This window comes from Calypte anna, chromosome 21, assembly GCF_003957555.1.
Source record: "Calypte anna isolate BGI_N300 chromosome 21, bCalAnn1_v1.p, whole genome shotgun sequence".
Lineage (NCBI taxonomy): Eukaryota > Metazoa > Chordata > Aves > Apodiformes > Trochilidae > Calypte > Calypte anna.
The window spans coordinates 2,111,326-2,128,943 of NC_044266.1; the positions used below are offsets into that span (position 1 = coordinate 2,111,326).

Genomic DNA, 17,618 nt, shown 5'->3' on the forward strand with positions numbered 1-17,618 from the left:
TGAACTTCATTTACGACTTTCCTGGCAGGTCATACCGTGGTGGTCACAGCTTCTATAACATTCTGTTGCTATGGCTTGTAAAATTTGCCACTGAGGGAAATAATAAGCTAAACCAGGTAAGCACAGATGCAGGCCCTTCATGCGCTTTTCCATCAAAGCTCTTCTCAAACCTTGCAACCACAAGGAATTAAACTGTGTTTATATTTCTGAAATAAAGGTGCAATTTCAACAGAAAGCTGTATTCCTCTTTGCAATGGCAGATGAGCTGTTGGGTTTCCAAGTCTTGTTGGATATCTAGGGTCTCCTGGAAACCATGTGTTCTGCTGTGCAAACATCGTGTGTCTCCTCTTCTTTCTAGATGATCATGGGAACAGCAATGGCAGTCATGTAAAAATCTTTTTACCGAAGAAGCTGCTTGAATGTCTACCAAAATGTTCAAGTTTACCAAAAGAGAGGCACCGCTGGAACACAAATGAGGTAGTTAAATCTCTTTATTCTTAAACATAGCAGTTTACTTGATGCTTATGGATTATTTTTTTGAGAGCATTCCATGTTAAGTTACAGAATATTAATTCCCTGTTGTTTAAGTGATCAAGTCCCATTACGTGTTAAAAGTGAGCTTTAAACTAGGCTTGAAGGCAAATGTGGAAGCTGACTATAAGAGTCTGTTGCTCGTGTGTGTATGTCACTTGTCTCAGAGGGTCAAATCTTGTATCATCTTATTGACATGGTTCAGAATTGCTTAAAGTTAGGTAGATGTTTTGGTACCGTGTTAAACAAAATGATATCTTAATAAGTGTAAAGGCTTTTGAACCAAAAAGAAACAAAAAATCAGTGCATGTCCTTTCCTGCAAAAGAGGGTCCTGAGAGATCACTAGTTTATTCCTTTCCTGAGAAATCTTAAGAACAGGGTAGGCAAAGAATTGGGTATTTTATACTGGAATCTAGTTACTCTGAATGTGTTAGTTTGTATATCTCATAATGCATTCTGGGCTCACTGGAAAGAAACAGAAGTGTTTAAAATGCAGGTGTCAGAGGGGCCAAGGAAGCTGAAAAATAATCCAAATAGGTCTGCAGTCCCTCACCTCTATTCCTTCTGGTTGTCTGGAAGGTATATGGCAATACCCACAGGATAGTTCTAGGTTTTAGTAGCAGTGTTTTACAGTACCTTTGCCACATTTGTGGGAATCATGTAATGATAGGAGCAATCAACTTTGAGAAATTACTGTAAAACTGCAATTAGTATCTGCCTGTTGCAAGCTAACTGTTCTTGTCCCTCTAATCAGTCATTTAGAACATCTAAGCCTGTTAACAAAAACTGTACTTAGGAGTTAAACGACTGCAAGTGGCCAACTAAGTGCAGAAGCAAATAAGGATCACTTCATATCTATATTTCTCAAAGTTGGAGTCCTTCACCCCCCTCCTTTTTTCTGAAAGTTAAAGTCAAGTATCTATTTTTAACGTACTAAGTACTGTGACAGAATTAATCAGGTCTTCTGGGGATTTGCTGGCATTGGCTCTTTTGTATAGATGTTTTTGTCTTGGGTCATTTGAATTGAAATGTAAATTGTAGAAAATGTGGGTTGCAATTTATTCTGTGATAGCATTTATACTAATGGGAACAGGGCATGGAGTAATGGCAGTTCCAGTGGTCTTAAGTACAATGTTGTGACAAAGAGAGTTGAGAAAGAAAACTGTACAGGTTCACAGCAGAAGGATGGTCTCTCTTGTTACTTGAAACAGCTTGTTTGTTTTTTAGTTGCTTTTAGTCACTCTTCTCCAGTATTTCTTTGGGTACCTAGTTTAGAGCCTTGGGTGCACATTTACACACCAGGCTTTCACCTTTTCTTGCTGAAGTGTTTGGTGTGTGTGTGTGTACCCTGCCAGGCTGCAGGAGATGGCAAATGAAGTTAATTACAAAGCTGAAAATCTTTATTATTCATAAGAATGTGATGCAAATGGGAAATTGTAGGTGCTTGCGAGGGGTATGGGGCTAAAGAAAAAATTTGGGAGAGGAGCCTTCCCTCTGAAGGACATCTCAGCATTATTATGGGCAGGGGAACAGGGTGGTTTCAGTGGTGTTTGACAGCATGCTGCTGGTGTGGGCTTGTCTCATACCTTAATTCAAGATGGATTGTTTCCTAGTAATCACAAATCATTAGCTGGTATGTTAAAAAAACCAAAACCAACCCACTTCTGTCTTTTTGAATGTCAAGTTTGTCACAGTCATTTGTATCTCTCTTTCCTCCAAAATCTGTCACCGTGGCTGCCAGGCAGTGGGGACAAAGAGCTGGTTCTGTACGTGGGTCATTACTGGAGCTGTCTGCCAGTGTATGTGCTGTGTTGGTTGCAGTGTTCCTATTGCATTATTTAAAAGGAAGAGCTTTTCTTGTGGCCAGAGATTTTTAACCTTGTTGGAGGGAGAAGAAAAAAAATAAAAAGGCAGTGTTCTACGAGATGAAGTCTTGGAAAAATTTGTGTTAATTACGGGGGAGGAGGGAGCTTAGCTTACAGATTTTATTTCCCTCCCCACCCCCAGTGTGGAGGTTTAATTCTGTTCAGTGTTATAAAACTTGATTTTTTTTTCTTAGGTTATAATTGAATAATAATATTGGACTACATTTCAGAGCCATTCCTAAGGGAATATATATTTTCATAGGTGTGTTCTGTCTGTGCTGATGAAGGCAAAAGTTATATAGAAGAATCTGTTTTCATAATCTCTGGTACTGCTTGCAAGGTGCCTCTAGGAAGGGTTCTTAAAAGAAAAAGGTAATTTTGACCTGAACATGTCTATGGCAAAGTCCTCTGTGTTCAGACAAGCTGGTGGGTGTCCACTCCATAGGGCAAGTGCAGTGGGAACTGGTGCAAGATGTGGAGTGGGACGTGTCCCAAGGGACCTTCCTCACCCAGCTGCCACCTGGCTGCTCACCCAGGTTCTGAAGCTTTTTTTTTTCCTGCTCCTTTGTGTGGGGATATTTCAAGGGAACTTGTGCGTGGTCCTTGTACTCATCAGCAGGTCCTTGAAGCACAGAGCAAATGTCCTTCCACCCACGGGGGCTGGTGGGCAGCTCGAGGGGTTGGTGCCTGTGCTGGTGTGTGGGCTCAGTCTGCCGAGCTGTCCCTTGCATCTGCAAATGAGATGCTGCAGGCAGAGGTCAGGGAGCAGCCCGGGTTTGTTCTTTCCTCTACCAGGGCATCGCCATGGGAACACTGCAAATAACTTTTTCTGAGTCCTTTCATCTGCAGATTGAGGATAATGGTCATATGTTGCTCTGGATCGGGTAATTGGCACGGAGAAACAATATCCTTTGAGAGTGGAATAGGTTGTGGTTGACTTTACACTTAGTAAAAGAATGCTATGAGCAGCAAGAGAAATGGAGCATTTAAAAGTGCTTAGAACACATTATTGAGATGTTTGCTTTCCCTCAGATTATGCAGTTTTAACTGAAATGTTTGATGGAAATATATTTCCATATCAAGATGTCATCTTGCCTTAAATCAAGTTTATAGTGGTTTTATATTTTCTAGTGAAGGAAGTGTTACTTCTAATTCAAATTTTTTTTTAACCAGAGATACAAAATCATAAGTTTAGCCAGGCAATTTAATTACAGATTTACATTTTTTGAGATGCCTATGAAAGTGTGTGCGTGCTCATTTCTCCTGCTCTGAAGGAGAAGAGAAAGTGAATTTTTGTACAGTTTCTCATGTTAGGAAAATCAGTTAATTGCCAGAAAATTCTGCAATACTCTGTGCATCTGAGGAGGGTTCCTTGCTCTTGGGTTTCAGTTGTTCATGTTGAACCCTTGTAGTGTTTGTGTCAGCCAGACCTGGTTCTGGTTGTAGTGGGACATCCCATGGTGTGGTGCTGCATGCAGCTTGCTTGGTGTGCACCTCTCTTCTCAGGGGTGTCCAGGGGGGCTCTGTGGGCTATGGGTGGGTGCTGGGGTCACCTCTTCCTCCTCAAGGATGTGCCAGAAGCAGAGCTGCAGCTCTGAGCAGAGATGCCTTTCATTAGTGGAGTTGGCAGCCGCAGTCATTAATCATCCTTGTAAACACTTAATGACACAGTATGAAAAAGAAGAAAAAGTTAAACATCGGAAATGTAAAATGCTACCTAGGGCTTTTGTTTCTGACAGTGTTCTATATTTACGTTCTCTGTTGGGAAATGCCCACAGTTTCCATGGTAGAAAAAAAAAAAACCAGTAGTAATTGCTTCGTGTGTTCAGGCTTTTCCTGAGGGGCCAGGCGGAAATGCCCCGTTTTCCAGTGTGACACCTACCATCAACTTCTCACAGATTTCAGGCCTGGGTGTATTGCTTGCTAGCGTGTAGATAAGTGCACTTACAGAACTGTATCTGAGCATAATTTAGCACAGGAAGTAACTCTTTGACAACCCTGTGCTGGGGCCCTTGCTGCCTGACATCTCTGATGTTCTCTTGCGTTTCTGCTTTGCTTGCATGACAGCAACGTTCTCCTCTTCCACTTGACACCAAGTTATTTCCCGTCTTTCCTCTAAAGTGTTGGGGAAGATCTTGAAGGTTTAGAGAATTGCCTGAGGGACGTAAGGGACCCGGACTGATGTGGGAAGTGAGTCTGGAGTGCTCGGGCTGGCTATTATGTTCTGAAGCACTAGGAAGGAGTAGGTGAGAGGGATACGTCTCTGCCATTCCCCCTCAGCCCCCGGCAGATGAGTGTCAGACAGCCAGTTACCAGCACAGCTCCTGTCATCACAGGTTTGTTCATCAAAGTACCACTCTGGGTGAAGACTGAGCACTGTGACACACTATTTTATTATTTTTTTTAAAGTGCCTCTTAGTTTAAATTAACTCTTATGTCTGGTAATACCTCTTTGATTTACGTCTGCCCTGGATGGTATGGTGTAATTTAACACTTTGCTATATTACTGTCCCAGTTCATACCTTATTTACCAAAGGGATCTAATGTGTTGTAAATTCATGGGGCTGAGCCAGTGTTAGGGGATCAGCTTGTGTCACCACAACAGTCACAGTAAGGCAGGGGTGTCTGTCCCAGTCACAGCATCTCCTCTGCCACAGGCCATCAAGGTGGCAAAACTCCCTGGAAAAGCAACAACACTCATTACACTTTCCTGTGGACTGTGATGTTATTCAGTACATTTTGTTTGATGCTTTCCATTAAGTTTAAGCTAATTCAGAGGTGTTTTGGTGGCTGCCTGTTGTCATAAAGGCCCCATGGCTGCCCAGCCCTCAGAGCTGGAGCATCCTCATGGTCTGCATCAGCTCTGTGATCTCTTGGGAGCAATGAGAATATTTGATTTTGACTAATTGCCTGCTGCCCACGTCATCATGGAGGATAAAATATTATGGTGGTATTGGCAAATGCTATTATTAGAAGTTTTGTAGCTTTCTGCTCTGCCTGATGATCCTCTGCTGGAGGAGTAGTGGGGAAGTGGTCACAGCCCGGCCTGTGGATGCTTCCTCCATATCATCTCCTGGCCTGGCATGGGGGGTTGTCTTTATCCTTCTGCTCAAATGGGTCTGAAATGAGTTAATGTGAGGTTTTGTGGATGAAAACAAGTGCTTATTTGGAGGCAAATCGTGTGCCAAGCGCTGGAACAGCCAGAGCACCTGTAAAACCAAAAACCTTGGTGTTGGGGCATGTTCTGTGTTTCAGTGGTGCTGAGGCACATCCCATGTTCTTGCTGTAGCCTTCTACTAGCTGTTGCAGCAGGGAAGGGCATGTCCCACCTGGGTATGTCACTAGCTGTCTCTGTGCCTCACTACCTAGCCATGGGTGCTGTGCTTTCTAAACCCTGCCCTTCCTCTGGGGCCAGTGACAGAGGTGGAGGAAAATCCACTTTCTTTAACAGAGAAGAAAAAGCTCAGAAAGTTAAATCTGAGGGAAGTGAAGTTTACACCCTGAGTAGAGCAGAACCAGAGTAAAGTGTAGACCTGAGTGATGCTGTCTGGCACGTGTGGGTGGCTTTCCTCCCTGCCTGCATGATGATGGTTAAAGGCTGATCAGTCAACGAGATGGAAATTTCTTTTTAACAGAAGCACTTCATTAAGGGTTTATTTTGTGAAATTAATGAAATTCTGGGTTTTGCTTAATGTACAAAGCAGAAAATCTGCTACTGACTTTGCTTTGCAGTTTCTCAGTCATGTTTACATAATTAGCAAATGTTGTGAGCAGGCTCAGTGATTTAGCAAAATGGAAAGGTTACCCTTCCTGGCAATTTAAACAAAATACCTGCTATGCTGTTCATGCTCTAATAGAGAGGGATTCCTCAGCGTCCTCCTAGGAAAAATCTTAACTTTTTTCCTTCCCTTTTCTTAATGTCAGGACTGACGTTTTATAATGATAAGTCTTTAAAAATGGCTGATTTTGCAGTTCTGTGCATTGAATGTGTCAGGAGTCCTGGGACCAGACTGAAACCTGTAAAGCATAGCAAACAGATGAAAAGGATTGGTTTGGATAATGTACTGCCATCCTGGCTTCTTTCCTAGTGAATATGACTGAATGAATTAAATTAACTTTTTTTACACTTAAGTGATAGTTAAAGAAAAAAAATTGCTTTATACTTAGTTGGGCATACTGTGCCCAAACATAAAATGCTGATAGCATTTAACTCCCTCTTTGACTTTAGTAAACACTCAAAATACCTTTAGATGTTTTTCAAAAATTATCAAACTTTCTAGCAATTAGTTTGGACTGGAATTGGTGCAGTGTGTTTAGAGCTCAGGTGGCTGTGCCCTCCAAGCTGGCTGCCTGGTGAATGCCTCCCATTGCTGGAGCTGTTGGGTGAAGGACATACTGGTTCCTGCACTGCACCCAGTGACAGAGCAGACCAGAACAGGTCTTGGGTACAAGGACCAAACCTCCAGCAAACCAAGGGACTCTTTCAGCTGGAAGGGACTTTTTGGTGGTTTGCCATATTGGGCACCTTCTCTGCTGAAAGTAGACAGATGATGTTTAGCAGCAAAAAAATAAAAAAATGCATGTCCAGGCATCTGTTCCTCTCCAAGAGCAGGCTGTGAATTCTTTGCCTATCATATACATAACACAATAATAAAAAAAGGATTATAGCTTGCTCTAGGAATGCAGGGAAATACCAAGTGATTAACCTGGGGTGTATTTCCTAGCATGCATCCTTTCTCATGGTCCTTTGTTACCCCCAAGTGTTGGATCGACAGAGAATGTGGAAATCTGGTGTAGGGGGATTAGAAAGTTGGAGTTACCATTTACATAAACCCTTCTTCAAATGTGAAAGCATCAGTAGGGTTCATTACTGTAATCACTATATAGCTGTTAATCTACAAGAACACCACCAGCAGTGGTAGGTACTGCTGCATCATGTACTTGGCTCTCAGGCTTGCACAGCACTGAGTAAAATACTCACTGGTGCATTACCCAAGTCATGCTTTGTACTGCATTTTACAAGGAAAATGTTATAACAAAGTCAATTTACAAAGTCAATTTAAGTGTGTCTCTGCCAGGGACTGGCATATATAAACACAAATGAATTGGTTCACTTGTCAAATGAATGGAAACTGAGGATATTACATTTTGTAAGTGATTGAAATCCTGTCTTCTCAGTCTCCTGTTTGTTACTTCCAAGGGTGGCTGTTTCATTTTGAAGAAAAAAAAATCAGGGGATTGAGTTGAAAAAGAGAAACTAGATATGAAGGAAAAATTAGTGCCAGTAAAAGCAAAGATTTTATGCAGGGGTAATACTTAAGAAAAAAACCTCAGGAGTGAAACCAATATGGGTTTTGCCAAAGGAGTGGCCACTGGGGCATCAGGGGGAAAAATATACCTGGGGAAAGCAATTAGAGAACCCAGCCTCAGCACTTGGGTGAAATCACAGTGGAAAAGCTGACTTCTTGGTGCAGAACACAAAAATTGGAACTGATCAATGTTGAAAAAGTGGCAGGAACTCAGTTTTACTCCACGTAACTTCAGCAGAAGAGTTTGCCAGACACTGCTGCTGGGGGGAGAACACAGATACCTTCCTGCTCTCTTCAGCAGGTTCTTGCCTGCAGTCCATGTAGAGCAGGAGCAATGCAGAAGGATGTGATGTGTTTGTAAAAAACAATTGGATTGTTGCACTAATCATTGACCTGGTGATTTGGTGTCACTGGTGGCTTCTCTGCCTCAAAAAGACAGTTTCATGGGGTGGCTTTGTTGCTTGGCTTCATGTATGGAGCTGTTTTGGTCCAGATGAGAGACTCCCAAAACTGAACACCTTGCTGGGGAGGGGTGGGACGCAGAAATGAACAGGGATATGATGCACTTGGTGGGTGTCTTTCTCCTGATGTCAATATTATGCTGTCTGCATCAATTTAGTATAGATAATTGGCTGCAGTTTGCTTGGAAAAGGATACCAAAGGTTGTTTTGTTGGGTTTTTTTGTTTTTTTTTATAGCTTCTGTGTAATTGAAATTCCAGGGGGAGAGGCTTTTGTCTTGGTAACCACATTTGAATTACTTTTTGATTGTGGAGTTAAACCCATAGGTTATGATGTCAGGAGTTCAGCGTCCGCGTGTCAGTGACGACTGCATTTCCACAGCCACCACAAATAGCCTTGGAAGGGCTACTTTTTTCCAACTCTTGGAAAAGAGCCTGTAGTACCCTGAAAACACCTGACCCAACGCTTGTACTGGCAGCCAGGGGTGGTCTCCCCCAGAAGGGTCAGCAGCAAGGGGGGAGCCACAATTCCAGCTTGGCCTTTACCCAAACTCTGAAACACGTATAGGGAGCGCTCGTAGAGAAATGACTGGTAGACACCATTCTACAGGGAGGTTTCAAATAAAATAAATAATAATAGTAATAAAACATTAAAAAACAAATGTGGTGTAGGGGAAGGAGCCGACCTGGGTCGGCGGGTGGTGGTGGTGGCCACAGGAGGGGCAGATGTGGCCCTGGCCAGTGGGAGCAAGGGCGCTGCCGGGGCCGCGTGCGTGGCGAGAGCTTTGGTGTGGGGTCTGTGGAGGGTATTAGTTATACTCACTGAAGCTCCTTTGTTTTGCAGAGATCTTGATGCAGACGCCCTTTTGGATTTCTTTTTAATAATGTGTGACCCTTCACCTTTGATCCCTTGACCTGCATTACTTTGGTAACCATTTCATTTTTTAATTTCATTTCATTTTTAATTTCGGTGTGCAAGCTGTAACATTTCATCATTTTAAACTGTAGCGTTCTTTGACCTCCCCAAATGTCTTTTTTCCTATGAAGATTTGTAATGTTGGCTTTCTTGAATAAAAATTATTTCAGTTGTTTAAAAAATAAAGTATGTAATTCTCACTGGGTTTTGCATCTTTTAAGTTTAACTGTGTGTATGTTTCTCATAAAGTACATTACATTTTTTGATCTGTGTTCTCCCAGCACTTAATCGAATTTATTTTGATATTTCTGTACATCTTTGGTTTTTATTTACATTTCTTTAATAGTTTTGGTCAGTAAAACATACCCTGTTTATTTCCCTTCACACACCACCCCCCACTCCCTCCTCCCAGTCACATTTTGATAGATCAAAGTAATCATGGGAGCATTTAAGGTATTTTTATGAATAAGAAATATTCTTTATTGTTCAAATTTTGTTCTTTGTCCTGAAGATAACTTTTCCTAACCATCAGCTTAAATCTGTTTTAATAAAAGATGAGACTTTAGACCACAGTGAAAATCTCAATGGAAACTCAATTTGCATTTATTTTTGTTATCATTGAAGCTGAAAGGAAAGCTATCAATGTGCTGAGATGTGCTTTAAGCACAGGTGGACTTAGAAGCAGTATTGTGCATACATGGGGTAGTGAAAAGTTCAGTAGCCATTTCTTTCCAGTTTCTATTGGAAGGGCACAGGGTGTATAAGACACAGATTTTGACCAGATTCTATTTTTATCTTGGAAATGATCATATGAAATTACTGAGCACGGCCCACTAGAGCACAGATTATTTTTTAAGTGTCTCATTATTTTATTCTCTAACATTTAATGCTGAAGTTTTAATTGCACACAGATGAAGCTGCTAAATGAGCACTGAAATGGATTTAGGTCTTCTCGGAGCTTTGTTGATGCTTATAAAACTTTTGTATCATTCATTAGAACTACAGATTAAAATCATAGTGAGCTGCTCAGGTGTTGCTGACCCCACCTGGCCACTGCCTGTGTCTGACCTCTCTTGGAGGAGCCCAAAGCCCATCTAAAACTCCTCTGCTGATGTTTTTCCTAGAGAACCAGAGGCTGCAGTGGAGTTTTCTGGGGGTGCTGCCATCCCATGGGGCTGATCTTATCAACCCCCAAGTCCTTTATGGGGCTTGGGCCCAGCAGGTTTTACCCCAGAGCAGTGGGAAGCACTGGCATCACCAGAATTACTTTCAGGAAGCATCTTTTATTTTTTGTTAGCATCCATGCTTGAGGAAATAGTATTTCTAGCACTCATCTTTGCTTCAGCAGCAAGATCTCTGTTTTTAAAACACCATCGTGTTCTTAAGAGTTACTTTTTTAAGAGGTCAATTCACAGAACTCTGCTGGCCAGAATCTCCTCTGTGATGTGTGTGTTTCTCTCTGATGCAGTGGTTAGGAGCAGAGATGGACAGTCACATCCTACACTGGTGTCTGAACCACTCAGGTGTTGGTTTTTTTCCATTTTTCCCTCCTGTTCTAAATTTTATCTGTAATAGCTTTTGTGGGCTTGAAGTCATCAATTCTGGTAATCAAGGCTGCTGCTCCTGTGTTGAGCATCTTTTGGATAGCTGGGATTTGGCTTTTACTCTGGTTTTAATGCTGCCTGTCAGCTTGAGAAGTATGATCCTCCAAAAATCATTTTGAGCCATTTCTCCAGTCTTCAGAACAGTGTTTTTAAAACTCGATGGAAAAAACATTTATTTTGCCCAAGAAAACCCCTTGAAGACTATTTTTCTCCTCCTTGTAACACATATTTTATATCAGCAGCAGTTAGATGTGAATGCCTTTACTTTCTAGGAAAGCAATTTAAAAAAAAACAACTTTATTTAGACATCTGGCAACCAAAGGGAATCTCCCTCCTCTGTGCAGAGGGCTGGCATTCAGCTACCTCCTCGTAGAACAAACAAAAAAGCAATGGAATAAAAATGTCTGATGTTGGGGAATTTCAGTCAGTAATATAAAAACACACAAGGTTCAAAGGGGGCTTAGAGTTTCTTGTTATGGAGAGGCTTTGTCATTTCCATCCAGCCTTTTTTTCATAAGGTAAGAACTCCTGGTGATGGAAGGGGTTGTAGATATCTCACAAGGTGTTGGGGTGACCCAGGAGGATGCATGCTCTTGTCATGATCTTTCCAAGTGTTGGTAGATGCAGATGGTTATTCAGAAAAGTCAGTGTAATGAATATGGATTATGCCTATTTAGGTATCACATGGGCTTCCAGAATGCTTGAGCTGCTGAGGAAGGAGGAGGTAGAGCCCTTGGAAAGGGAGGATAGGAATTGTTCTTGGCTTCCTATAAAAACAAAAGTAAATATTAGTAAGAAAAACTCCTTTGTTAACATGGCAATAGCATTATCATTTCCTGAGCTTCAACTTCGGGTTTCTGCTTTTGTGTTAGTGGGTGACAGGAGGTCATATTTATCAGCAACAATTGTCCATTTTATGGCAGGAGATGACAGAACTGCATTCATTTTACTGAGCTGGGTTTTTCAGAACAGGAACTGAAATACATGTTTTGTTCAAGCACTTAAGGACCTACACAAACACTGCAGAATGTTGGCAAACTAAAACATTTGTCTATTTAAATATTAAGAGATACTCTGTGGAGAGATTTGTTCCCTGTTTATGAGGTTTTTCTCTTATTCAAAGCCAGAATATTGATCATCCACTCCTGAAACAAGTCTTAATTTTGAAATTCGTGCAATATCTTCTACTTCTGGATGCTTTTACATGCTCACCTTAATGTGAGGCTGAATGGCTGATGTGAAATACTCAGCACATTTACTAGCTGTAGAACATTGCACGTCTCACAGTTCAGGTAATGCAGCTGGGGTAGGATTAATGTAATCTGCTTTATTCAACCTAATAGACCCACTCATGTATCCATCATCTGCATGTGCTGCTCATTTAATAAAATATACATAGGCAACAGACAAATTGCTCGTGTCAGTCTGGACTACTCTGAAAAACAGATGTATCAGTCAACACGAGCAAACATTGTTTTTTTCTATTAATAATAAAACTCATCCAAACACTCAGGGTGCAAAAGCGGACAGGACAGATTTCCCTCCCCTAAAGTCTGTATCTGAGAGCAGATTTCTCTACAGAAGCTGTCTGTATGCAGTAAACATAACAAATGGGCAGCCCTCCCCTACTCATGTTTTAGGACTGGTGGATTCTAGATGGGAATCCTGTTGCTCCTGCTCAGAGGGGAAGGGTTGTTCTCCCTTTCTGGAGGAAAGCCCAAGCATTTCTCCAGCCTGTGCCTGGCTGTCAGAGCAGCAGCTGTGGCAGAACTGGTGCCCTGGCAGATGGCTGCTTGGGGAGTTTCTCCTTTGGAGGTTGGGGGGGAATTTCCCAGGTTTTTTGCCTCACTTGCTGCTCCACTGCTTTGCTAAGTCCTTAAATAATTTAATTATTGCTGTGCTTTCAACTTTGAATTCTCAAAATGCATTAAGGTCTTTGATCTCTGAAGGGGCAAGCCAGCACCATCGGGCAGCCTTCCACAACTCAGTCTTGTGCTTCTGCTTTTACTCTGCTTACAGAAGTAGAACTCCAGTAGCAATGGAAACCCTGCCTTTGGCTTTGTGTGTGCTAGAGGTAGGGTCCTCTGTCTCCTCTGCTCCTAGCTGCAGACCTGGGGTGAGAAAAAGTTAAGTGATGAAAACGTGTTTTTATTTCTCCTTCAGGTTTGGCTTGTCTGCTTTTCAGCTCTTCTAGACATTGGAAATTCCAGTTTCTGTTTATTTTCACTGGATTCTTTCCACAAGACAGAAGTGAATTCAGCATGGATTGGTGGGGAGAGCCTTGGCTGGGAATGAGTATAATTGCAGTCCCTGGCTGTGCCACACATTTACTGATGATTTCTTTTAAGTTACTCACCTGCACTGTATCTCTTTCCTCAGCTGTAAAATATGGGTAATTACCTCCTTTGTAAAATGTTATGGGGTCTGCTGGTAATTATATGTATGAAGTGCTAATTACAGTGATTATTGCTTGGACCTAGTCTAGATCTGGGTGATGTTCCTGTTTCAATGAATGTATGAAACAAATACTCCACCTTGTCTTTCTCCATTCTTTGGGAGGGACCTGCAGGGAAGGTGCCACTGCCCTTGGATGCCAAGCCTTAAGGAGAAGCTCCAGTACTTTTCCACCCAACTCAGTCTCCTAACTTCCCATCTTGCTCAGTCCTCAGGTGGTAGCAGGGTCGTAGGCTGCTGAGATCCACATCCAATCTGACAACACGGGTTCATTCTTTAGCATTTGCTTTTCTTCTTGGAGATCATCAGTAGAGGAAAGCAGATTGGGAATGGTTTTCCTTGGGATGGTGTTTGGGTTGGGGCCACTTTATGTGTGGCCTCAGGTCCTTTGGGAGACCTGACCTTGATGAAAGGAAAGGCCTCCCTCCAGCTGCTGAGAGGATTTACCCCTCTGAAAGAGCACAAGTTGCAAGGGTGTAGTATCAAACACTTTGTCTTCCTGTTCTCTGTTTCCTTAAGACACATTTTTTTTTTCTTGTAGCTGAAAGTAACTCTGCTATCCACTAAGCAAGGCTGGGTAGCAGAGAAAGAATTTATATTCTTTGAGGTGGAAATGTAGTGTCCTCATCCAGAAAAATCTGCTGCTGCTGCTCAGATGATGTTGTAGTTTCTGACAGTAGCAATAATAATGAGTAATGTCTTACAGCCTCGCTTTAAAGCATTTAAAATACTTGGTACTTGTCTGTCTGTCTGTCTTTGCACTTCACCTAGTAGCTGTATTTTAGATTTTTAAAGAAGACTCTAAAAACTATTGATTTGGAAAGCAAAAAACTTCGTTCTTTCCTTCTGAAGAATCATATTTTAAGATTAATTTGGTGGGAGATGCTTTGAAAGTGAATAATGCCATATGACATTCTTATTGCACAAGTGAATTGATGTGGGTGCACTCTGCAAGTCTTGTGTGGTGAGGAATAGCAAATCACTACATTATCTAAAGGATCATCAGTAATTCAGATTTGAGATTTATTCAACTCTAATTTTAGTGTTGCCACTGCTCTATATCAACAGTGTACCTAGTAGGAATTTTTTAAAGTTTAAATGTTTAGTAACATAATAATTGTAAACTCTCTGAAATCTTCCCCTTAGAAATTAGTGAGCTGTCTAGTTTTCATCATGGTGGCAAAATGTTGCCTTAAACTACTGTAGCTTATGATAAAAACTCTCTCAAGTGCTGGAATTAAAATGCAGCGTCACGGTGAAAACAAAAGTACCACAGCAGAAATGATGCCAAAATAACTTGCTGCTGACTGGGGATTTCTCCAGTTTTGAGAGTAGGTTTTAAACATGGACATACCCTGTTTGGGCAGCAATTGCAACCCCCAGTGAAACTGTCGAGGGTTTTTTTTATTTGTAGTGTTTCCTACAGGGAAAGGTGCAGTGAGTGCCAGCGGACCAGTGCTCAGCAGGTGCGGGAGGAGAAGGAAGGGAATTTCCTTCCCGTGCCCCATTTCTAGCTGCCCCCGTCTCTGTATGGACACAGAATCCCCACAGGAGGGTGCTGTGAAGGCATTTAATGTGCAGATTTTGCAGGGAAGATTGTGGAGTTTTGAGGAGCCAGTGATTATAGGGAAGTCAGAGCTGTGTCACTGCGGTGTCCCCTGGGAGGGACGTGGGGAGCAGCTGGTGCCCTGCTTGCAGCATCCCTGCTGCCCACCCAGGTGGGTTCCTGTGGTCAGGAGGTCACACGGCTTCTCCTCAGCGAGCCTTGGAGCTGCTCCTTTATTTTCCTGCCTTTATATAGAATATTTGATCCATGTAAGATGCAAAATCCTTTTGGTTGCAACTAGAACTTCTGTGCTAAAATACTTCCTGTGTTAGGCCATTGAATTCAGCATGATAGAAAGGCTCGTGGCACATAAGGGAGAAAGCTCTCCTTAGTTCTTAGCTGTAAAACTATCAAGTATTTTAAGTAAAAATAGGTTTTTCTTTCTGTCTAGTGTGTAGTCATGCCAAGAAACCGTTTTGTGATGATGCAGGTTAAATGGGATTTCCCACATGCTGATCTCTTCAGCTGCTGTGCTGCATCAAACAGGAATTGGGGATGCTCCCTGAAAAGAAAACCAAACCCCCCTCAGAGCTGAGGGCTGTTCCCCTACACCTCACGCTGTCCCTCTGCCCTTCCCCCCTTCTTTCTATTGCTTCTCACTTTTGTAAAAATAAACCTTAAAACTGAGGATTATAACTAAAACAGAGACTTGTCTTTGGGATGACCTCTAAAACACGTGGGGGGATTAAATCTAATTCTGTTACACAGAATATGGGTGTTCTGATTCTTTCTTTAAATGGCAATGAGATAATAAACCAATGGGGCTGTATTGCTGTGCGGGGTTGAAATTACCATTAAATAAGAATACATCACTCAAACTTGGCGACTGGGATCCATGGGCATTTTGGGCGAGTCCCTAAGTGGAAGAGGCTTTGTGTTATCTTGCATTTTTGGCTCTTGGCTTAAATTGCATCACTTAAATCTTTTGGTGGGACAGACCCTCACGAAGGTTACCTACAGGCACTGTGGAAATCCAGTGCTTTCCAGCAGCACTGGGGCTTTCAGCATGACAAAACTGAGCTGCTCTCCTGTTTGAGTGCTAAATTGGCCGTGGGTTATTGCAAATAGACTCAGATTTGGGCTTTGTAAAGAGAATCTCTCTGCTTCCCAAAGGAATTCTTGCCTAGTAGGAACCAGCCATAGTTTTGGTAGTTTCTGGTTACCAAGCAGATTCCCTTTGCATGTTAGAAAATTAGAGCATAAATTGTTAGGCTGATGAGCTGTGTCATCACATCACCTCTGTGACCTCTAACTGCTGTTCCTTCAAACATTTCCCCTTAAACACAGTCAATAACACCCTTATGCATTCTATAGGATCCTTTCCTCCTGCCATCTCAAATGAAAAATAAACAAAAGTGCTTAAGCACACAACATGCTAAATAGCCTAATAAGCTGTGAAAATATTGTACGGGGAAATCTGGGGCAAGAGTTGTCTGCTGAAGCAAGCCTATTAGACTTGGCAGCAGGAAAGCTTTGGGAGGTGTTCTTGGGGAGAGATAATTGAAAGATGTTTTCAAATATCTGTGTATTTTTTTCCCCTTTCTGAGTAGTTCTAAGAATTCCCTCCCTCCTTAAATTGTTAACCTCTCTGCATCAGGCCTTGGCTTTAAGTGCCTGCTAAGCTGCTCCGATGCTGATTTGACTTTGCCTGTTAAGTGTAAACTGGTTTTAATCTTCTCATTTAGATGTTTTAATAGAAAGCAAATGTTTAACTTGCTTAGCTGTGGCACCCACATCTTTGATCCATGGGAAGGCCTGGATTGAACCAAAAATGTGCTTTTCTTTGACACAGAGGTTACCACTCCAGGGAGGTGGATGCTGATTCCTTCTTGGGAATGTCCAGGCTGGAGCTGGGGCTGAGATGCCCTTGTCAGGAGAAGCAAATCCTTGTCCATGGGCTGAGCAACAGACGGGGGGGGGGTTCAGAAATATCATGGGGAGAACGGGGGGAACCCTGACCCGGTTTGGTGCCTGGCTCTGGAGGTGGGGAAGGTTCTGTGTGTGTGTGTGTGCTGGAAATGAAGTGTTTGTGATTGCTGCCTTCAAGTTTAATCACAGCTTTGTCTGGGGCTTTACATTTGGAGCTTATCAGTGTGTTCTGATGTGTTAGAATTGTGTCTGCTTTAGACAATGAGAGCAGAAACTGTGAGCTCACCGAGAATGCTCTGAGACTCAAACTGGCATCAGATTTGGTTCCTGGTTTACAAGAGGGAGTATTTAGTTCCTGTTTTACATGAAGGAGTTTCCAGTCTTCTGTAGCCACTTGGTTTAGTTATTTCTGCTTAAATTTGTTTTTTTTAAGGCATTTAGTGCTCCAGGACACCAACACTGTGGGCAAATGAACTGCCCAAATTCAGAATTTATCAAGGCAGGGAAGTGCAGAGTGAATATGGATAAAAACCACCAGGGATGCAGAGGCAGCCCCTGTGCCTGCTTGGGTGGTGAGGGCAGAACAACAGCAGTCTGTCTGTCTGTCTGTCTGTCTGTCCCTCTCTTCAGCACAGCCCTGGCAGGGCTGCATGTGCTGTTACCTCATTTCCACTTGGAATTTTGGCCTGAGGTCTGTGGTTTCTGTGGTGCTGCTGGGCTGGTATTGCATCACGGGCAGGTGCCAATGGGCAGTGATGTCACACGGGGCATCCCAGCAGCATCTCCAGTGAAGAGCAGGATGTTTTCCATGGGATGAATCACAGGATGTTTTCCATGAGATGAATCACGAGCCCATCCATGGGGACACGGAGCTGCCCCTTCACTGTGCACTGGATTTACAAGTTGGATTTACAGCATATTAAATGTTTCATTTTCTGAGCTGCCATTATTCTGATTAAAATAATTTGCCTGTTTGCTTTCTTCTGGTTCTTCTTTGACCAAAC

General features: G+C 42.4%; 1 protein-coding gene across 1 annotated transcript in view; it reads left to right on the forward strand.

The window, feature by feature from the left end:
• The window catches only part of CAMTA1 (calmodulin binding transcription activator 1), a 249,262-nt gene that overhangs the window by 26,089 nt on the left and 205,555 nt on the right, over positions 1 to 17,618 (forward strand). The window contains exon 3 of the mRNA XM_030463641.1: positions 359 to 477. Coding sequence (XP_030319501.1) covers positions 359 to 477 — 119 coding nt within the window. The remainder of the gene's footprint in view (positions 1 to 358; positions 478 to 17,618) is intronic.